The sequence below is a fragment of the Drosophila guanche genome, unplaced genomic scaffold (genome assembly GCF_900245975.1).
Source record: "Drosophila guanche unplaced genomic scaffold, DGUA_6, whole genome shotgun sequence".
NCBI classification, from domain to species: Eukaryota; Metazoa; Arthropoda; class Insecta; order Diptera; family Drosophilidae; genus Drosophila; species Drosophila guanche.
The window spans coordinates 11,917,853-11,940,578 of record NW_022995743.1 but is presented as its reverse complement, the minus strand read 5'-3'; the positions used below and the strand labels follow the sequence as shown (position 1 = coordinate 11,940,578).

The 22,726-nt window shown below is 46.2% G+C and overlaps 2 protein-coding genes across 14 annotated transcripts in view; both read right to left on the bottom strand.

Moving 5' to 3' along the window:
• Positions 1 to 461: 461 nt before the first annotated feature.
• LOC117591957 (calcium release-activated calcium channel protein 1) lies at positions 462 to 14,928 on the bottom strand. 4 transcript variants are annotated; one of them, XM_034285386.1, is made up of 4 exons: positions 14,471 to 14,928; positions 6,864 to 7,320; positions 2,289 to 2,441; positions 462 to 1,216 (listed from the first exon to the last, which is right to left on the bottom strand). In XM_034285386.1, the coding sequence occupies exons 2-4, from the start codon at positions 7,269 to 7,271 to the stop codon at positions 677 to 679; spliced, it is 1,101 nt and encodes a 366-aa protein (XP_034141277.1). In that variant the 5' UTR covers positions 7,272 to 7,320; positions 14,471 to 14,928; the 3' UTR covers positions 462 to 676. The 4 variants fall into 4 exon arrangements, with proteins under 4 accessions (XP_034141277.1, XP_034141275.1, XP_034141274.1 ...); XM_034285384.1 differs by lacking the exons at positions 6,864 to 7,320; positions 14,471 to 14,928 and adding exons at positions 10,594 to 11,078; positions 11,116 to 11,966 and having other exon boundaries at positions 2,289 to 3,197; XM_034285383.1 differs by lacking the exons at positions 6,864 to 7,320; positions 14,471 to 14,928 and adding an exon at positions 10,594 to 11,966 and having other exon boundaries at positions 2,289 to 3,197.
• A 1,528-nt stretch (positions 14,929 to 16,456) lies between these two features.
• LOC117591952 (protein grainyhead) overlaps positions 16,457 to 22,726 on the bottom strand; it is a 46,457-nt gene continuing 40,187 nt past the window's right edge. For 6 of the 10 annotated variants that reach the window (XM_034285368.1, XM_034285372.1, XM_034285367.1 and 3 more), the window contains 4 exons: positions 19,810 to 20,231; positions 19,476 to 19,671; positions 18,702 to 18,766; positions 16,457 to 18,417 (listed from right to left, as the gene is read on the bottom strand). In XM_034285368.1, the coding sequence (XP_034141259.1) occupies positions 18,291 to 18,417; positions 18,702 to 18,766; positions 19,476 to 19,671; positions 19,810 to 20,231 (810 nt within the window). In that variant the 3' untranslated portion in view covers positions 16,457 to 18,290. The remainder of the gene's footprint in view (positions 18,418 to 18,701; positions 18,767 to 19,475; positions 19,672 to 19,809; positions 20,232 to 22,726) is intronic. The other 4 variants (XM_034285369.1, XM_034285374.1, XM_034285371.1 and 1 more) reach the window with 3 other exon arrangements.

Genomic DNA, 22,726 nt, shown 5'->3' with positions numbered 1-22,726 from the left:
CATAGAAATTCGCTTGCTTTGGTTAAGTTTATGTAGAAAAAAATCGTTTAATCGTACGTGTATAAATTACAGCGAACATTGCGCTTACATATTGGCCTAACAATATTAAAATATGGGCTAACACGATCGGGGTTTTGGTCCGAATAAGTTGGGCCCTTACGCACTACGTGGCGTGGAGTGGAGTGGAGGGGCGGGAAGACGGCGCTATGGGTGAGATAATGGGTATGCTATCGCTAACGATGCCATTCCATACCATTAAAAAATACAATACATATTATTCGCGTAGCGTTAAGTAGTTACAACAAATACGAGCTAATTTTTGAGGAATATTTAGTCAACACAGTGGTTGAAACTTGAAAGTAGTATTGCTTTACGGTTGGGTCTACGCTACAATGTGCTGAAGGGCTTGAGCTGAAGGATGCATTGCTCGTGGCACAATCCTTTCGAATATATACTCATTCTCATACTGTTCTCGTATAATAAAAATCTACTGCCTTCTGCGTATCACAATTTGCGTCAACTACAAATTTACAAAAAAATTATTCACTTATTTAGTCTGAGGATTGACGGCGGGACCTCTGGCCCAGTGCCGAAAGTGTCTTTTCTTTTCCTTTTCGTTTTCGTTAAGTTCTCAGCGAAGGATCGCCGTGGAGACTTCCTCGCGTGGTGGATACTGCTAAACGATGTCGCCGGCAGCACCGTAGTGAAGGCCATTATTGCGATTGTGGTTGTTGTGGTGCTCGAGATGATCCTGCTCCATCTGCTCCTTGAGGATCTCCAGCTCCCGTATGCCCGAGACCGTCACCTCGTACTTGTGCGTCACCAGAGACCGATAGAAGTGTATGGCAAAAGCCATGAAGATAATCATCACGGGTATTAGCACCACGCAGGCCGACCAGGCCGCCGGCGGGCTCAGATCATAGAACTTCACCCAACAGAGTATGGCTATCTCCAGCAGGAACAGGATCAGCCCCAGCAGCGTGGAAAATGCCCACGCCGTCTCAATGTACCAGTGCAGGCGCTCGTGCGGCGACTCGTGCACCAGGGAGATGCTGTGCAGATTGCACACCACCTCGATGTTCGGAAGGATGCAGGTGCTGATCATCAGGGCCAGCATATGCACGGCCACCAGCATGGTGGTGCAGATCGCGAAAGCCACTAGCATGCCGGGCGGCACCTTGGTGTCGTGATCCAGTTGCACTTCCACCATGGCCACCTGTGGGGAGCAGAAGAGATCGGCGAATTAGTGAGAGTCGTTGATGGATTTCGCTTATAAGAAGATCACGCTGCTGTGCTCTAGGGCGAGGCGGCAAGGCTGCTCCTATTATTATTATTAGCCATCTTTCTCAACATTTTGGCAAGTGCTGCTGGCGCGAGCAGATTTGTTTATATAATAAGTAACCCATTGGTTTAATTTATCTGATCTGGCCCTCTGCCACCTTCCACCTACGAAGGTGCACACAATGTGGAATATGTATTTAGCAACTAAAACATGCGAAAACAGTGTCGGAAATAGTGGCTACCTCCTGTGCAAACAAACAACATGTATTTGAAATAATGAATATTATTGTTTAATGAATTCAGAGATTGTTAATGCAGATTAATTCTTTAGTAATCATATTTTGATAGTATAATCGTCAGTTGTTTGTTGTCAGCCATCTGTGTTCTGTCAGCGGTATTTATTCGATGATTAAAAGCTCTACATACCCCAGATTAGTGGGTATTCAAACATACCGAAATATGTACTTGTAAAAGTCAAAGACTATGAAGAGGCTATGAATTTAGCAAATTTAATTGGTTCTACTTTTTCCCTAGTCAATGTTAATTATGTTCAGACGTTGCACATGAAAATACGGAAAACCATTATATCTGTGAATATTTCTATCATCATACTCTACTATTATTGTGTATATTCCTAAGCCTGGGATAGTATTTGTCTCAAAGCATTGAAATGGCATCAATTACAGCTCGCATGATACAACAAATTCCCATCACATTTGTTAACTTTCTAACGCTCTCAGTGTATGCAGAGTTCGTTGTGACCCAGAAACGGTCTAGGAAATTTGGGTTTCCTGCCAGAATCTGTAGCTATGGCCCTGCTGTGCATACACATACGATTTATGATCTAATTACGTTTGCGTTTCACAACGCAGCCAAGGGACAATTGCAATTTCTTTTCTATAAAAATAATCATCTACGAGATGTTCACAACAGTCCGATTGAAATAACAATTTCATGACTTTCGAGTAATATAATTAGCTTCATTTGTTTATTTGTTAATGACTTACCATGGCGAAACCCGAGAGGAGGGCCGATGTCTTGCTGGAGGCCTTCAATTTGGCGCGACTCAGCTGGAGCTTGCGCCAGGAGAGGTAGGTGGGCGAGTGGAGATCCTCGCCGGACTGCGACATGCTGCTGCTGCCGGTGCGGTGCTGGCGCGGCTGAAAGCGATAAGACTGATTCTGTTGGAAGGTGCGATACTGAAATGGTGGCGGTGCTATGGAAGCTGCTAGCCCTGACGGCAACGGCAGTGAACACGGTAACGGCAGGGGCCCAGCTGCCGCAGGTGGGAGCGAGGCGTCTCTCTGCGCGCTGAAGCGTCCCGAGCCCGCGTGTGGGGAATTCGAATTGAAATTGTGGTAGAGATAGCGCGACGATCCGACGTAGTTGCTCGGGCCCGAGTGGACGGGTCGACTGCCGAGATTGCTGTGGACGTGACAGCTCTGGCCGGGGTTCTGGCTGTGGAAGCGCAATGGGCGACACGAGTCGCACATACTGTAGTCGGCGCCAGGTCCGGTCAGCGGTAGGTGACCAGAGGGAACCGCTGTCGCTGTCGCTGCAGCCGCCGCCGCCGCCGTCGCCTCTGACGCATATGCATCTACACTCGCTGCCAGCTTGGCCGTTGCATGCAGTGCACTGGCCAGGGCCGAGGGCGGGCCCGACCGCATCTGCATCTGCATATTCATCGGCATCTGGCCCATGCATCTGCCCGATGGATGTATCTGGGAGCGACCCCTGCCCATGGGCAGCATGTCCAGGGTCTCGCTGCTCTCTGTGCGCTCCGTGCCATCGAAGGAGCTCTGCTGGTGGCTCAGCAGAAGGCTGCTGCGGCTGAGATTGGAACGGGTGTAGCGGAGGCTGGAGTAGGTGTCGCTCCTGGTGCTTGCGTTGGTGTTTGCATTGCTGTTGCTGTTGCTATTGCTGGCGCTGGCGCTGGCACTGGTGGAGGGCAGCAGCTGCTCGTCCTCGTTCTCCGCCTGGGACTGGGTCTCCGGGTGATGGCTGCCCGTCTCCTGTTCGGGCCGCATCTGACGTTTGCGGCGGGGGGCCTTGGGCGGGAAGGATTCCTCGAGGGGCCGTGGTGGCATGTGCTGTCTGGTCTCCGTGCTGGTGCTCTGTTCGTCTACGGATCAGACTGCTCTCATGCTTCAATCAATTACGATTCACCAACGCTCCAATGACTCTATCGGCGGAGGGCAGCGTGCACTGGGGCTTCGATTTGATCGGATCGGATCGGATCGGATCGGGGAATTGTTTTAGTCAAGTTTTCAATCTTTTTGGGTTTATTTGCTAAATTTCCGTTTCACTTGGTTGGTTTTGCGCTTCCCATTGCTGCTTTTGCTGCTTTTGCTATTGTTAATGTTTTGTCCGTCTTTTTGTCGTTGTTGTTTGTGCGACAGTGTAGATCAGAGTGTGTGTGTGTTGGTGTGTGATCTTTTGGGGCACATGACAATTGATCAGCAATTACCCACACACTGACGGAATAACTACAGAGAACAGAGACTGGGGTCTGGGGCACACAGCACACCACACTTGACGGAATGCTCTCCTCGCTCTTTCTCTTTCTCTCTCTCACTCACTATCTCTCTGATCTTGCGCCGCAGTGCCTTAAAATATTTACTTTTTATTTATAAACATTTTATGGGGTTTATGAAATGTAAAATTCGAGTGTCAATAAAACGAATTTGGCACGACACACACACTGACAGGAGAGAGGCGACACGACACTTGTGATTCGGGGCGTACGTAGGGCACTACGGCGAGATGTACTACGGATCCTCGAGTCGAAGCGAGCCCCGAGTTCAAGACACATTCACGGACAAGGTCACCACGCAGCGTAGACGTTTGCTTTGCGTACGTTTTCGCTCAAAGCACCGATCCCGACTGCCGACTGCAAACACGGATGTTGGGGAAGCTGCATCGGCGGCCAACGCTGACACAAACAGACCATACACCAGACAGATGGCAGAGCAGAAGAGGCGACGACGCGAAGAAACGAAACGCGACGCGACGGCAATGGCAACAGGCGATTGGGGCAACTGGCAAAGGCACCTGGCAGCAGAAACAAGCAGAAGCAGTCGCACCCACAGCCGCAACACTTCCGCGCAGTGCGCAACCACTGACGGGTAGATCGGTAGATCGAAAAGTAATTCTGCTTTCGACACAATTAATTTACGTGAAATTCAATTTCATTCTTGGTTTGTGCACCGTCTTCTGTCTGCCTTCGCGCGCTTTGCCTTCCTTTCACGTGTTCCTTGGGTGTAGGGCATGCGGCGACGTTGACAACAGCAGCGACTGCGGCAAAAGTTACTAACTAACTGATACGAAGCGTAGCCAGCAGGCCGCAGAGCAGCTGAGCAGAGACGACGACGGATGATGACGATGACTACGACGGAGACGGCGACGGCAACGTTGGCGGCGCGGTATTCAAATTCGACAATCAATTCAAACGGCGGCCTGCGATGACACAAAAACAACAACAATAATGGCAATCGAAATTACTAATGCCATTCGTATGAAAGCATATATGGTGAGAAAGAGAAAGAAAGAGCAGGAGAGAGAGAGCGGTGTAGACAGAACAGAAAAAGGCTATAGAAACAGCAGCAACAACGACAACAACTGCCAAAAGGGAAAGAAAGAATGAACCAAACCAAACAAAAAACGAAAAAAATTTGCGAAAACAAAACGAAATTTCACGACTGCGGGGGCGCTGCTAGGTGCTCGGGGGCTGGCTCTCTTGGCGATCAATCAGCGGTTACACGATTTTCTACCTGATCTATTGATGAATGGGAGGGTACACTTATTCGAGTGATTGCCATGGCTGTTTGCTGTGGGGTGTACTGTTAGACACCCTGAACTGGACCATGAAGAAAGAGCGATTTCGATTCAATTAAAATCCACATCGATTGCACCCACTTGACCCAACCACAAACCAGCAGCGCAACCCACACTCCAGCATCATTATTAACATCTTCATCAGTGGCGCGCAAGAGTTGACAAGGTCAGGATTAGGGTCAGGGTGAGTCCAAAACTGCGACATGGTACTGATGATGAAGCTCATGTGATCGTGGATGCTGGTTAAGATCATGGGTTCGCATTAATGGCAGATTTCTCCCAACCCAACACGACGTTGAGCGATCGATCGCAGACGAGCGGCCCAGATCTTCCTGGCAACTGCTCCCGTATCCATGACCGCTGATCGCGCAGATGACGAAACCCGAATTGGCTTGACAGTGCGAATCGACACCACACAATTGGAATCTTGGATTATAATTATGACTCTCTAAAGCTTCCAGTGGGATCGCAGAGGACAGAGTAACAGGGGCAGCTGCATACGGATGGATGCCTTCATTTTCGATATCGGCAGGAGCAGAGTCCGAGCATCTAAGAGTTTGTCAATTCCGGAAAGGATATACAGATCTGTATTGTAAGGCTGGAATGTTTGCTTAGGAGCGACTGTTGGAGCTAATCGAAGAAATCTGGCCAGACACGTTTGCACAGTCTCCACTGTTGATGCTTAACAACGCCATCTACAACAGACGCGACTGTTGATGAGTGACAGCCATTCAATAAAGACGCGACTGTTGATGTTGTTGAAAGACGACGTTGCTCGCGTTCGAGAACTTTTTAGATGGAAAATTGTTTCCTTTTGTGGATGAACAAATAAATGTTCGTTCCTCTGTTTAATCATATTTTGCGATCCCAACTGAACGAGGTTTCAACCCGTATCGATGCTGTCTTTATCAGCAGACGATTTCTCTCTCTCGCCATCTCTCTGCTCACCGTATGACTTTCTGTCTGTCTCCTATCACCTTCGCCCTCTCCCTTGTTTTGGGGGAGCACTTGACTTCCGCCGAGGAACACAAAACGAAGCAAAATGTAAAATGTAAAAGCGTGTAAAAATAAGTCAACTCGATAAAAACAGCGAAACGGAAGGTGTCAGCATGCTGATGTGGATATTTCGGTCTTTAATTCGTATTCTTGTTTTGTTTTCCATTCCGCCTGTGGCTTCAATGCGATATCATACGGAACACGTATGCAAACACAATTTACCATTTTACAGTCGCCGCCCAAGGAGCAGGCCCACTTTTTGTGGCTTTTTCTTTATCATTGGCAAACAGAGCGGCGATAAGCGACGACAAAAGACAAAGGGCAGGGTGTGCGCGAGTGCGACCCTCGTGCAGTCAATTAGAGAGAAGGGGTGCCGTGACGCCATGGCGGCTGTTCTAAGCACCGTTCAATAATAATTCCAGCAGGTAGGCAAAAAGTGAGCGCTGTTTGCACGCACTTGCGGTAGTGTGTGTGCGTGAGTATTAGTGTATTTGTGTGGGATCTCGTTCCACTTGAAACAGAGGCCGTACCCCCCTACCCTCCAGAGATCCAGTGCCAGATTCGGATTTGAGAAACATGTGAAAGCCTCCCGCCACCCGCAGCTGCCCCCACCCAGCAGTTTGTTCCGATTTTGTGTTTCGCGATTGATTGTCAGCGTCGCAGATCGGCCACAGCTTCCATGGCAAAGTTGGATTGGAATGTAATAGGGTGGAAGGGGGAGCGAAGGATAGATTGATTTGATATTGACTTACCTTTGGATGGCTCTGGCCTGAAGGCGGCGGCGGTGGGGGGAACTGCAGCAGCGAGTTGCTGAGGCTGGAGCGCTTAAATCCGTTGCTGCTGGTGGGGCTGCTGCCGTGATTGCTGCCACCGCCGGAATGGAATTGGTGGTGCTGCTGCTGCTGGTGGTGTCCGGTTGCTACGGATGTGGCGGCTGCTACTGCTGCGGCCACAACGTGCTGGAAGTGATGAGCTGTGTTGGCTGTGGTGAACGTGGCGGAATTCAAGTTCAAGGGGCCTCCGGACTGGCGCTGGGACTGCAGAAACGTGCTGGCTGAGCTTTTCGGAGTGTGGGCCCCCTGGGCCGGCTGCTTGGGCAGCTGCTGCGACTCGGGCAGGGTCTCTAGGCCACCTGAGTTAGATGTGGTCCACACAGACATCTTGTCGAGATGTTGCAGCTCTTGCCAAATGGAGTGCCAGCGGTCTCAGCTATTGTTTTCGCGAAGAAATCCATTTTGCATGAATCAAATGTAAGAAAATCGATGTTAGTTGATGCAAGCAACAAACGCCGGCGGTGGAAAAAGCACACGAAAAAACTATATAAAGACAATGTGTAAATTAAGTACGAATGGGACGGTCGGGTGTCGGTTTTAAGAGGCAAATTAAACAAACAAAAAGTGCACGATCAAATTAAGTACTGTTTTGATTTTTTGTTGTTGACATCAGTGGCAGTGTGACCGCGGAATTATCGATACGCTATCGGATATATACCGAAATATTGCATTTTCAAAATATACCAAAAGTATATCGCAAATCTAAAATCGTTTTCCTAGATTTTGATGTCCTATTTCATATTACTAGCTAGTTAGGAGTTTCCGTGCTAAAACTATAATTTTATCCGATTCATCAATCAATTCTCTACAAGATGGACAAGTTTTCCAGTCTTCCTTTCTTTGAATGTTCCCAAATGAAGTTTATAACTAAAAAGTCGACCAACAAAAATAGCATAAAATATACGTCACTTTACAATTTGTTGCTTGTCAACCGGCATGTATAGTATAGTAAGGGCGTTTGTATACCCTATTTCCAAAAATTTTGGAAAATACCTTCAAAATTGAATTTAATAGACCGATGTAAGTCATTAGATATACCATTATATAGTGATCTACCTCAAAAATATATAATGAACTCATTTTCGTAGTAAAAATATCCTGAAAATAATTTAATATACCTTAAATGGTGACCCTGATCAATGCAGTACAGTGTGACCGCGGAATTATCGATAAAATATACCGACGGACCCTCAGAAATATACCAAAATATACATTCACTATGGAATATTGGCTTTTCCCTTGTGTCAAAAGCTGGCCGGCATGAAACTGTTGTTGCTGTATAATGTTCCGAATTTGGAGATTTCATATACACATGCTGCACAAATTGCCCGCGAAAATGTAATTTAAAAGCAGCAGAACCACAAAGTGTGGCTAATTTTTAAGGCATTTCAAACATTGAAATTCGTCAAATTCTTACACTATTCCCAAATTGTTTCTGCCAGAACCCGCTGCATCTCAATGGCCGATAAAGCAATTAATCAAACGCCCACACAGAGATAAATTAATTAAATTGTTTTTCAACACAATCTAAATGCATTCCTTGTTTGTCCGACCGTCCTTCCATCCGTCGACCCGTCTGCCCGTTGCTCTGTCTGCCCGCCAGCTGTGACACACATTTCAATTTTCCTCGAATTTCGCTGTCTCTTTTCTTTTCTTGTGTTGTGTGTGTTTTGCTTTGCAAATTTTTCTTTTACATTATTCCGGGTGGGGCAGAGCGGCAGAGGCAGCAGCAGCGCTGCACCCCCGGCTGCACATTCACAAAAACATATCAAAGTGCATCACTTCTTGTGGTTGGTGGGGCGCCTTGAACTTGCATTTGTGTGCTGATTGCACAACTGTACCACCAGACACGCACATCCATATCCATCCTCGTGGATGTTTGCTCTAGTGTCGAGGTGGCAATGGCTTTGCTTTCGCAATGTTCGGCCTCTTTGAGTGCTCTTTCTTTGGCTTGCTTTGCTTTGCTTTGTCTGAGAATTAATTTGGCAAACAGCCTAGGCTACACACCCATAAATATAGAGACATAGATAGAGAGTCATGTGACCAGAGCAGTTATCTATTGGATATACCCCCACTGTGACACACTCGCACACAGTTCTCAATAAGTTCTTGTGGTATGGGCGGGCACTTTCAAGGCGTTACAAATGTGCGCAAATGCTATCGGTTGTGTGTTATCAGTGTTCCCAGTGGAGGGGCGAACGCTTTTGTTTGTTTGGCGCTCGGCAAAGGCCTCTTGGGGTCAAGTCAGCCAACTAACGTGTACGGAATGAGGTAATGCCCAATGCCCAATACCCAATGCCCAATGCTAATGCCAAGGCATGCAGTATTCCCGTGCTGGATTCCGGGTTCTGGTGCCGCCCGTGGCGCAGTTCGGTTCGTCGTAAACAATTAGAGGCAATTGAAATCAATAAACGATCGCTGCACAGAATGTACCTACATACTCGTACATAATCCCTGCGCCCTGGGTCGTTCACGTAGTCTCTCTCTCTCTCTTGGCCCTTGAGGCTCCTCCAAAAGATGCCAAGTCATAGTCATTGGCTATTAATAAAACTTCGCTCAGACAACCAAGCAACCAAACCGACTTTCGATAACAATGCGGCAAATACGGCATACAACAATGGTGAGATGTATGTAAATTGCGAGCTGGGATGGGGATGGGGATGGGGATGGGGCTACTGTATCGCAAATGAATTTGTTCCACTACAAAATGAACAAACAGCCGTACGGGAAAGTGACGCTGATTTCTAATTTTAGGAATCCAATGGAGACACAACCACACACCAGACCAGACACCTCAGCAAGTTCTGTTAGAGTTGAAGCGCCCATTCAGAGATTTGAAATGGAAATGGAACAGATGGAGCAGATGCAGGAGCTACGAGTACAAACGGTAGAGATTTACAATAATGCAGATTCAATTTCTTATCAAATTGTCTTTAATTTAAACCTTACTTAACTACAGGTTACAATAGTTCACATAAACAATGAATGGCCCATCGATTGGCATAATTATTAATACACAGCTAAGTACGCGGCATTCCTAAGGACTATGGACAAGATAAGACATCCCAAAGAGCACATATCCCCCGCGCTGGGAGCCCCCTAGTTGGCTGACTAATAGTAACAGATTAGAATTGGAATGGTATGGTACGGCGACTCCTCCTCATCTTATTGGATGGTCGATGGAGCCCATTGACTTCTTCCGCTGGTGGTTCACCTCGAAGCGTTGCATGATCTTGGCCACAATGGACGAGGGCGGCATGTCCGGGTTGCCGGTGAGTCCGCGATAGCCCAGAACACTCGAGTCGGCCAGCGAGCTGGCCAGGGTCAGTCTTTGAACGAACGCCTCTGTGTCGATGCCCGGCACCTGGGAGGGTTTCAGGAAGCGTTTCGGTATCCGCGAGAGTATGTCCTCGGAGCCGACGGGACAGCCGAAGCCCAGGTTGATGAGTATGGCCTCAGGGTCCGGCTTGCGAGACTCCAACAGGCTGTCCACGCTCGAGTACCGACTGGAGTCCGACTGCACGGAGGCGGAGCTGTCTCGCAAAAGCAGGCTGCTGAATCGGTGCTGCCGCTGCGCCTGCGGACTCAGCTCCGGGGCCGTGCTGCAGGAGTCGAAGGACTCCTCGTGGCGCAGACAGCGACCGCGTCTGCTGCTGCAGGAGATGGAGATGTGCCGCTGCAGGGCCATGCTCACGTGGGCGGGGCTCTGCTGCTGCGAGAAGTGGCTTGGCAAGTGTGGCAAGGCGTCCAGGCTGGTCTGTTCCTGTTCGTTTTCAATTTCGTTTTCGATGTCGTTGTCGTGGTCTGCATTCTCCTCCAGATCGCCGGCATAGGCGCAATCGCACTCCAGGTCGTCCACATCGACGGCCGACTGCTGGCGTTGCAGCTTTTTGCGCTTGCGCAGCGGCTTGTTGGGCGGAAAGTGATCCGTGGAGCTGGCACAAATGCTCAGCGGCAGGTTGTCGCTGCTGCCGGCGTGTGGCTTCGGCTGGGCCAGCTCCTTGCACTTGACTGTCGCTGCCCCTTCGGCCTCTATAGCCAACACCGCTCCCGGCCCTACTCTGGCCTCGAAATTGCTGCAACTGTGAGAGCGTTCCATGGCCACACGACGCACAACGTGTGTGTGTGTGTGTGGGGGTTTTGTTGTTGCTGCTGCTGCTGCTGTTGCTCGAGTGTGTGTGGTGAATGTGGGTCTGGTTTGGTCTGGTGTCTCCGCTTGCCGTGGTTTGGTGTCTCGGTCACGGCTGCTCGGGTTACGTTACACCAGCAACTGGTCCGACAGGCAGCCTCTGCTCATATTTGGTAAGAGCCAGAATCAGGGTTAGGCCCCAAAACACTGACTGTTTTGAGATCTTTTCTGTTCGCTCGCTGGTGTCTCCCCCCGTGATTATTCTCCGATATTCGTCGTATAATGCGTAAGAGTGTGTTGTGTTCAGCGACAAAGCCACAACAATTTGTGTTATTTGTTGCTGTTTATGCGCTTTTTTGTGGAAAACGTGTTTTTCTATATTCCGCGTATTTTGCTGCTGGCTGCTGGCTGTTGGATTCCGATTTCGCTTTTGTTAATTTGCCGTTTTCGTTGTTTACTTATTTATTTGTTTGCGTTTTACGTTCTGCGTTTGCTTTGCGCTCATTAGAGCCGAGCCGAGCCGAGCCGATCCGGAGATGGAGCTGGAGTGTTAATCAGTCGTAGCGTAGTCGTCGTCGCTCTTCTGACCCCGGATTCCTGATCCACTTGACATTGATATTGGAATCGATGCGAATGGGAATCGGAATTCGATGTGGGATGCGTTTTGCTCCTGCAACTGCACTTTGGCTCTAGCAACGCTCTCTTCCTCCTCGTGCCAGTGGGATGGGCTGGCGGGCGATGTGATTGCACAGCTTGCTTTATTTAATTATATTTATTTATGTATTAAGTACACAAATTAATCATATACAGTCGGTTCGGTTCCGCAGTTCGCTTGCTTTTTATAATTCGCACTCTTTCTCGCTCGCGTCCGCCTCGCACAAAGTGATCTTCAAAAATGAAACTGAAATCACATTTCCCCCATCGGAACGGCCCAGCCCAGCCAACCCGGACAGAGCTTTCGCAGCGGAGTGCTCCCCAGCGGCAGGGGGAGAGAGCTCCACTCTCTCTCTCTCTCGCTTACTGGCCTGAGCCCCATTCACACCTCTCTTCCTCTCTCTGTAGCTCTCGCTGCTGGAATTATTTTGCGGGCCAGTCGGCAATTTCCTCAAGCACGACAACGAGGCCCGCCAATCTATTAAACTTTTGATTAAAAGCACACAGAGCGCGGCGCTTTGCGGTTAACCCACAACTCTGGCTCCCAGCTCCCAGCTCACTCTCTCTCTCTCTCTATCTCTTTCTCTGTCTGTCTGTTTGTGTGTCCCACTCTCGTTGGGGAAAAACCTTCGTGCGCTCACTTGATGGGCACTTACTGTACCCGGTACCAGTGGAGTACCTGTAATTTTTTATAGGGTATACTGTGCATGTTGAGAGTCGTGGAATATCCCACTCTAGACTCTAGATCAGCTAGATATTTGTACCATTTTGTGTTTCCCCGCAAAACAAGTTTACTTTGTATATGTTTGTCTAGCTGTTTGGTTCTTTAAATTGAATGATCTTTTAGGTGCGTTCGATCGAAAATGTTCTACTGCCCAGATGTACTTATTCCGAATCCAAGTTTAGTTTCACCAAGCTATGGGTAAATCCCAGCATTTATCGTAGTGCTTAGTGGATATCTGATGTTCGCATCACTCAACTTTAATGTTGTAGCTTGCTTTTGTTGCTTTTTGTATCTTATTGTGCTTCCCCCACCATCACTCACGATAAGGAGTCATCTTTAGTATTATTTGCACGTTCCTGGCGCTGAGAATGTTTTTATTTTGTTTGTTGATCATTTTCCACTGCTCATATTTGGTTAATTAAATGCTTTTTACGGCTCGCTGATTACGGACAACCCTTAAACTGCCGATCGTTAAGCAATTGGGGTCATAAGATCTCTTCGTCTAATTGCTGCGAGATATTCAGATGATTCCTGGAAAACTTTATGGGTGGTGGACTAGTGTAATCAATGTAATCAAGAGGAGACTTTTGATGTTGCCCCTCAGTTTGTTGATGCTCCGCCCAGACAGATGCATGCGGAAGAGTCGGGCGGGCAACAGGTAAACACAAACAAGGGAAATTGTTAAACCCGTTCCACGGTGCCAAAGCTCAGCGCCCACAGCAGCTGATCTGCTTGCGAGTGTGTGTGTGGAGCTTTGACCGAGGCAAGCTTACAGGTCTCGGGTCTCTCTCTCTCTCTTCCACCGTCTCCAACCGGAGAATGCGAAAAATGCAGACCCACTGATATCTGCCCAGATGCTCTCGTTCTAGCCAACTGACTTGCGAATATATTGTTGCGCGGGATCAGCGCTGATATTTCTTCAGCCCCTTCAGTTGTTTAAAGGTTTTGTCAACACATCTCTTGAGGCCAAGACTCAGACGAAGGTCCAAGCTGGCGCACATTGTGCTCTGTCTGTCTGTCTGTCTGTCTGTCTGTCTCGTATGCCCAAAGCCAATTTACACAAGTCTTTAAAATTGTCTACAGAAACGAGTGGCAGTACGAGCGTTCGAGTACCAAGGCCAGAACAAACACTTTTCAGGGGTCCCCATAAATCTACGCCACACGAGCGATGATTCATGATGATCGTTGCGTTCTAACTTTGTTTTCTTTTGTTTAATTTGTTATGCATTCTAAATTAATTTGCAAACTTCGGAGGGGGTAGAGTCATCGTCAGTGCTGGGCAATTAACTCTCCCTCCCTCTGCTGCTGCTGTCGGTAGTCATCAATTGGGTAACATCTAATTTTTAATGATGTTCGAATATGATCGCAGCGATTGCAAAATTGCTGGAAAAATAACTTTCAATGCGCTTGGGGAAATACCAATGCAATGCCGTCTTGTGCACGAAGCTGAACTTTGCTCAAGTTTTGATGGAGCCAGCAGCCAGATAAAGGGCAAATTCAGATAAGCTCTGACATGCTCCTCCTATCCAGAGATTAGCAATTAATTCGGTTTAATTGTGAAACAATCTGAATTGCTTTATTTTCCCAGAGAATCTGTGGCTTCTAATCCATAATTCCGTTATGCAAGCGATATGGAACACGGAAGGTAACACAGAACCCTCTTCAGAACAATGACAGTTATTAGCAGTGACACAAAGTTGGCGTGCCAGAGGAGGAGGCCTCCTCCACCCTATAACTATGAGTATCAAGGCCTCCCCGTCATTCCATTCATTCCATCGGGATCTACATATAATGGTATAATATTCTGTTTTGTTCTGGCAATGGCACGCGCGCCCTTTTCAATTGATTGTAATTGCCTTTGGAATAGTTGCACAAATTGTAGATGCATTCAACAGCGAAAGTGTAACTGTCAATTGGAATTTCAATTTTTCAACTAACTTTGAATTGAAAATGTGCATTCTGGCGTATGGTGTTTGCAATTGGAAAGGAAAAGGGAAAGGAAATGGTTGTATATCTTACCTGTAAGCGTATCTGCACAGGTAATTCGATTTACTGCCTTTTGAGAGTGAATAAATGTGTATATTGTTGATTTGTTACAGCTTGTTACATGGCATCACAGCGGGCATGCTTTAGTTGGCTAACATGGGTTGTTGTTTGGCTTCCAACGAATGCACTTTCTACACCCGACCCGACGACACTTTCTAAACAAGCTTACACGAGTTCTGTAACAGCAACAGAAAGAGCAGCAAACAAACCATGAACAAGAAACACACAGAAAAGGCACAACCGGCGCGGAGTAGACGAGACAGCTAACTGGCTTCTCACTGGAACTGGAACTGTGACTGGGAGTGGGTCTGGGAGCTTGTCACTCTTTTTGGAAGCGGCAATGAATGGAGCTGGAGCTGCTTATGCATGGTCTCTTCGTTATCTACGGCTGACATTAGGAGATCACCTTTATCTCTCTACACTCGTGTAGGTGAATGAGACACTGACTGGCACAGGTCCCGTTCCGTTCCGCTCCGTACCGTATCGCGTCCGTCATCCGCTTTGTGATGATTATTTTAGTGTAGTCAACGGTCGGCCAAATATTTGCACATTGTTTGTCGTGCAAATGAGATACTAAGCCGAGTCGGAGGGGGAGGCACTGTACCGGCACTGTACCCACAGGCAGGCAAACAGTCGCGATGCTGAGCAATATGCAAAAACTATAAGATATACATATGTATATGTATGTACATACATAAATACGAGATCCGTTCAAGAAAAAAGCACACACAAAAGAACGAAACAAGAATTCAACACTATTTACGATATTTAACAGGCAACAGGCAACAGGCAACTGGCAACTGGCACCGCGCGCGCTCACACGTTCTGTCCGTCTCCGAGAGCTGTGAATGAATGGATGGAAAGGCCGAGCAGAGCCAACGTAAATAAATGCCGGTGATGGTGATGGTGCTGGTGCTGATGCTAGTGCTGCTGCTGCTACCGCTGCTGCTATTTGTTACAACAAACATTACAACATTCGGAACAAAATAACAAGACACACAAGTCTAAATAAAAACTAAAGTGCAACATTTATATGGCAGACTCGTACGTGCCACGATCTTTTTGGCCATAGTGCCCGTGCCGTAGCATTAGCAAAGGCATGGGGCAGAGGCAGAGGCAGCACAGCTAGCGTCATCTGCTGCAATAATGCACTTATAATAATTAATTACACCAGGCAACAAAGTCGGTAAGCATATGATTAGGGTTTTTTTTGGGAATTACAAATTGCATATTTTTAAATAATTGCTTTCAGAGTGAAGCTGTCTATTCTTAATGTTCATATTTGACTTACGATAAGGTATTTTCACCAAAGTGATAATTAATTAAGATTTCCTGATCGCCATAAAAGAGAGTTGCCTTCAATTTCTATTGCTTATTTTAGCTGCCCCGCACATTCAGTTAAATAAAAACGTTCAGCAACATCTTCGCAGCATTGTAGCAGCCAAATGTATGAAATCACCAATTCGGCAACATTGTTTCTCAACATCTTCGCAATATATATGAGGCGCACAAATTTGCAACACTACCAGGCAACATATGTTGCGGCTGAACGGCACGTGATGAACGGTGGATCTGAAATCATTAAGAAACGAAATCGAATTTCTTAAACTAACTTAAATATTCCTTCCCATTTAAAATTCAAAATAGGTACACAGCTTGCTTTACTTTTTGTTCTTTATTTAAATTTTGTGTATTCATTATAATTATATTGTACAATTTGTTTTATTTTGTTCATTTTGTTCGTCACTTCTCAAGTTGGACATTTGCTTCTCACACGTTTCATGGAGTGCCTGCCACTTGTTTCTCAGTTTCAGTTTGATTTTCACTTTTTTTGTTGTTTTTTGCTTTTCTATTTTTCGCGGAATCGTTTCCAACAGTAACAAAAAATAAATTATTGGCTTTTAAATACATATACATATATGTGTATGTGTGTGTTTGTAAACAATATATATATATATATATATATATATATAGAAAGAGCATAGAACTTAGGGGTTACAATAAACTAAACATAAAGATTTATAACATTCCGGCAAGATTTTCGATTGTTCTTCATTTCAATTCATTTCCGATATTCATATCTGATCTCGTATCATATAATATTGTGTAATCTTGAGTAAAGTACGTTTAGAATTAAGTGCTACAACTAAAAACAAATTGTGATGTACAACACCTAAACTGTTTTGGGGGAAAAGGCGGGGCGATTCGGTCTCCCCTCCCAAATAACAGTCAAAGTACAAGAAGTGGAAAGAGAGTAAAGTGTTAGACGGGGGAGGGAGCAAGATATAGCAGTGGCAATGGAAGTGGAAGTGGAAGTGGAAGTGGAAGGGGGGGATTACAATTAATAAACAAATAATAATAATATTGAGCATTGAACGCGTACTGTTCAGAGTGGTAGCAATCGATGCGGAGTATTCGTGGCTCCAGGCAGGACTCGATCTTCTCCTCTGCCTAGATCGCGCCTAGACATTGTACACAAAACATTTCGTTAATTAAATTAAACTGTTAATTATGGCAAACAAAGATTGTAAACGCATTCCTGCTATGCGATATGCTATTCCTACATATACTGTATAGTGCGTATCTGTATATATCTGTACTGTAACTTCTTTTTGTTTATATGTCTTTTTCGAATGTCTGTTATTGCATGGTGCTACAATCGGATCTTCATTCCTGCTTCATTCTTTAGTTTTGAATCAACTCTCCGTGCTGATTGTTCTTTTTAGATATTTTTTGTTTGTATTTGTTTACAACAAATGCACACAAATTTGCTTCAACTTTTGTTGTTTTGTTGTTTTTTGTTGTTGTTGTGGATTTTGTTTCGATATTGTTTTGCCTTATCTGGGACTTAATTTACGATTTTTATCAACATGTTTTATTGCAGAGTGTACTTATCTCTATGTGTGTGTATCTCTATAGCTAAGGATAGTTATTATTTCTTTTTGTTTTCTTTTGGACAATTACACAAAGTAATTTTCGCTTTTAATTTCCGTTTTTTGTTTTGTTTTGTTTTGTTTTGTTTCTTTCAGAGATCTCCTAATCATAGATAACATAACAGAGTGTTTTTTGGGGTGGTGTGGGACAGAGGGAAGATTTTAGAATCAGAAATATAGAACAAACGATTTGTGTTTTTTTTTTGTCTTTTTTTTTGTGTGGGGGTTTTTATCCAAAAATAATTGTACAATTTATATTCAACAAGTAAACGCTTACGACAAACATATATGTGTATCTCTAGGGTAGAATTCTAGGGGTCTAAATAGATAGATTCTGTAACTCTTACTTGCCCTGGACCTAAGGTCGAAGCATAAGCAGGGGAGCGGAAGCGAAACTTATGTGTTGCTGGACAGACAGCTTTTGCACTCCATAGTACATACATAAGCATGTGTATATCTATATAGACTCGATATATAATGTATACGATTATGATTAGGGCTTAGGCAATATTACAATGTCTATAAACATAGCGAGAATTTCAAATTTGATCAAACAATTGTCAGTAATCTCATTGTTGCTAAATCTAAATCGAATTTTAAGCATATTGGGGGTTATTTTGTATTTGCTTTCCTACGTCCATCCATCCACATTTGTAGCAGCTCGGATTGGCTCTGGCTCCGATCCGGATCCGGATCCTCCATTGCGACTACTACGATTTAGGCTTAGGCTCTATGGAAAATGGCTTATTGAAACAACACTCCTTGTTCTTGTTGTTTGGCAAAAATTGTGTCCATATTTTTGTGTGCTTGTGTGTGTGTGTGTGTGTTTGTGTTTGTGTTTGTGAGTGTCCTACTGTTTGCTACTGATTGGGCAGCTCCGTCAGCGTGACGTCGTACAAATCGTCCTCGATCTGCTGCACCTCCAGCAAGAAGATGTCCTCATTGCAGTAGAACGATATCATATCATCGTCAATTTTCGCAGTAATCCTGCAAGAGAAAGCATTCGGTTAGCGCTTGCTTCGGGGTAATAAATACACTTCTAGAGATCAGTACAGGGGACAGACAACACCACACCCATGCAAATAGTTGATTGATTTTTGGGGTTAGCACACGACAAAAGCTGGGTGACAAGTGGTTTGGGTTAGATGATCTTTGTGGGGGGGAGTTCTGATTTGTTTCCTGGTGCACTTGTCTCTGTGTGTGTGTGTGTGTGTGTGTTGTGTGTGTGTGCAGCAGCACTTCTGATCCGCTAAGACTTGCTTGCTACTTACCCCTTCTTGTTTGTGCGATAAATGTTATTTATGCTCGTTGTTGAGATTTTGTATTTGTTTTCAATCTGCAATTGAGAAACGAGAGAAATATGATGTTTTTGTTGTTGTTGTTTTTGTTTTGTCTTTTGTTTGTAATCTGTTCTAAATCTGCTCTGCTCTGCTCTCTAAGCTAAACTAAACTAAAATATTTCTCTTATAACTCGTTTTTCTCTGTGTCATTTTGTTCATTTTACGTGTCCAGCCAGCCAATCAATCGAAATGTGTATAAAAATAATAGTTCTTTTGTGCTCTTGTGTGTGTGGTTTCAATCGTGTGTGTTTAAAGGATCAGACTGTAGCTCTGATCCTGTCTTTGGTTTTGGCAGTGGTATACACAAAGTTACATTTTGGATGAGATGTTCATTGTTGGTTTTACTTTTCTTTTGCTTTTCCCTTGTTTGATTATGAAATGAATTCGGAATTAGTTTCAACTACAAGTTATACGAAAATTAAGAAATTTCGTTGCTTGGTATTAGGGTGAGTAGAACGATAAATATAGATACAGATACAGATATTGATGTGACTGATTTTTAGTTGATTTATGCTTTAGTCTTAGTCGAATTCAACGTTTCATTTTGGCACTTCGTTTCGTGGCGCTATTTCGCTTTTCCAATTACGCCAAAATGAACAAAATTTGCAGACAAATTTGGTTATAATCGATTAGATCGAGTTTAGGTTGGATCGGGAGCAGGATAATACAAATATTTTATGATCTGGCTTGGTGGCAAGGGCTTACCGCATTCAGCAGACCAATTGTGGTGGGGGGAACCACATGCAGCGGTGTGTAGACCTCCTCGTTCTCCTGCCGCACGTACAGCATGACACGCTCCGAGGTTGGCGGCGTCATGCGTCCCCGCTTCATGGGCGGACCAAAGTCCGTCATGGGTGTGCTGGTCATTATGTTCTGGTCCAGTATGTGATCCTTTTTATCGCTGCAAAGTGTGGGAGATTGTGGTTTAAGTGGGAAATGGAGACACAGATTAGTTTGGGTTTTGTTTTGAGAGTGAGAGAGAGAGAGAGAGAGCGGAGATCCTTGGTGTGGAGATCTTGGATGGACGATTTTTACTCACGTCTGCATGTCGGGCGGAAAGTGATTGTGGAACTTGAGCGTCGGCGTGGCCACCTTCTGGCCGTGGAGCAGGAACGGCGAGGCACCCTTCAGGTCCGGCGAGTCAGTCTCATGGCCGTAGAAGCTCTGCAAGGGCGAATTCGAGTTGGAGTTGCAGTTCGAGTTCGAGTTCGTATTCGTATTCGTGTGCGTATTCGTATTCGTGTGGATGAATGTCAAGCCAGTCAGGCCCGGCTGACCTACCTTCTCCATGTCCTCCGCTGGCGAGAAGAGCACCGGCGGCTTGGCAAAGTCCTGCATGCCATAGAACTCGGACCGATCTGTCACCGGATGGTAGAGCTCATCCAGCTTCTTTCTGCCGGTGGCCGTCATCTTCCGCTTGGCGGCCCGTCGCTCCTCATCGCGCGTCTTGCGCTCGGCGCCCTGCAAGCACACAGAGAGAGGGAAATAAAAAGGAGATCCATGATCATGCGGCATGTAGATATGTGTTTTGGTGGTTCCCATTCAGTTGGGTTGCGAAAGTTCGCACAGGTGCACACAGCCAGCGTGTAATTAGCAATCAATCAAACGCATGGATGCCACCTTTTTTGATATTTCTTTGCTTATTAATTAAATTCGTGTATGGCTGCGAGTGCCATAAGCTGCCAGCCTGCCTGCCTGCTGCCTGCCTGCTTGCCTGCTGGCTGTTGTCTGCCTCCCTGCCACAGTCCCTGTCGTTGCCATTGCAAACTGCCTCTTGCAGTTGCAAAGAAGCAGAAAGAAAACAAGTTTCCCGCCTGGGGAGCTCTGTTGTCGCACAGAGACAAAGCCGCCACCGCAGCACCAACAAGTGGCAGAGCCACCACAGACAGAGGCCACGGCACAGACTGCAACTGGAGTCCGTATCCGAATCTGAATCCGAGTCCCAGTCCCAGTCCCAGTCGCAGTCGCAGTCCGTGGAGGCATTTGGCAAAATGGTCTACACCGTTAGGGTCAGAGAGCCCAAAAAAATGGAGGGGAAAATTATTATAAAATACTTAGAGAGATTCCACATAAATATGCATACATAATAAATAATCTGGCGGCGCCTCGAACCATGCAGCATCGCAGTTGAGTCTGTTTCTGTGGCTGTGGCTGTGGCTGTGTCTGCGGCCCACCTGCCCCATTGAGCTGCTGCCTGATTGCACACACACACACACACACACACACACACACACACACATACTCGTAGATACTTTGAAATATATGCACATATCCATACGAGTCTGTTGGCTACTTTGTCCGGCAGTGATTGCTGGTTTGCGTGTGCAGGCAGCAGATGCAGCTTCAGCTTCAGCTTCAGCCCCACTCTCCTGCCCCATGTTGCACTTTGCATTTGTAATTAAAAATCAGCAATTGAGCGATGGAAGCTGCAACGCTGAAGCTGAAGGTGGTAGCTGCTGCTGCTGCAGGGAGGCGGAGGCAGCTGGCAACGGGCAGTGGCAGGAAGTGATATGCGGCAGCGTCTGCCACTGCAACTTCTGAATGGCGATCACATTATGCAAGGATGTATAAGTATGTATCGTCCACTCCCCATACCCATTCCCCATACCCATTCCCCATTCCCCATCCCCTCCGATTGGTGTTCTTCGCTCGTCTTGCGCTTATCAAAAACCATTTTAGCCTAGAGCAACGCATTCGATGTACATCATCCACTCATGATCGTGTGTGTGTGTCTGTGTGTGTTCGGCATGTAAATAACTGTATTTTATTACTTTTATTTTATCTTGGCAAAAATATCGCCAATGTTGCGCAGGCTGCAACGGACAGCGAAGAGCGAGCGGACTAAGGCGACGGCGTCTCGAATCGCCCAATGCGGTCAATGTTCGCCTTTTTGCCTGGCCTCCTCTTCATCCTCATCCTCATCCTCATCTCCTTCTTCTTTTGCCCCCTCCCTTCTTGGGGCTGGGATGCTGTTAATCGACTTCAAAGTATGACTGAGACATGGGGGACACAGACACACCACACACAGCTGTGGGCCGCCACTTGGCGCAGAGGCGGTGAGACATTACCATTAACATTAGCATTAGCATTAGCTCAATTTTCGAATCATTTACTTTGAATATAGAGAGAATAAAGAAAGAAAGCAGAAAGGCAAGCAGCAAAGACCAATGGTCGTGGAACATCACCGGTAGACGAATTGCCACTTCAAACTCTGCCCCAAAAACTCCTCTGGCTGCTATCTATCCGATCCGAAGGTAAATCTATCTGAAAATCAAAGCCACAAACTCTCTCCAAAAACCAACCAACTCCAACCGAACCCAACCGAACCCAAGCGAACCCAACCGAACCCAACCGAAAATACAGTTATTCTGCAGGGTTCGAAGTTTCCGTGGAACATGCGCAGAATTTGCCATAATTTTTGGTATCTGCTGGGGTGCAGGGCGGCACGGCCCCGAGGGCGTGCGTAAAGATCCATAATTGGAGACTGTGGCGCAAAGGTGCCAAACGATGGAACTGCAACTGAAACTGCAATTGCAGTGAAATCCCAAAGAGAAACGAAAATACAAAATATGGGGAGATGGAGGAGAAGGAGGTATGCCACAAGGAAGGGCACAAAATAATGTGGTACGCGAAATTTAATTGATACATTTACCGATAAACACACGATGCCTGGCTGGCAAAGGGCTGGCCCCAATGCGAAATATAAGCCCGACGTGATAGCGATACGGCATGGCTCTCCTCCCCGATTGAGGGTCCCAGCAGAGTGCAACAGTGCAAAAGTGCAACAGTGTGGCATACAACAAAAGGCTGTGCAGTGGCCAGACCCATGTCCAGTCGCAGTTGGTGGATGGGGGAGAGCTGACCACGGCGAAGTGTAATGATATGAGAAAATTAAATTGGAAATCCACGAAATGATTTATTAATAAACCCCATCAAGCGAAAAAGTGAAGGGTTCG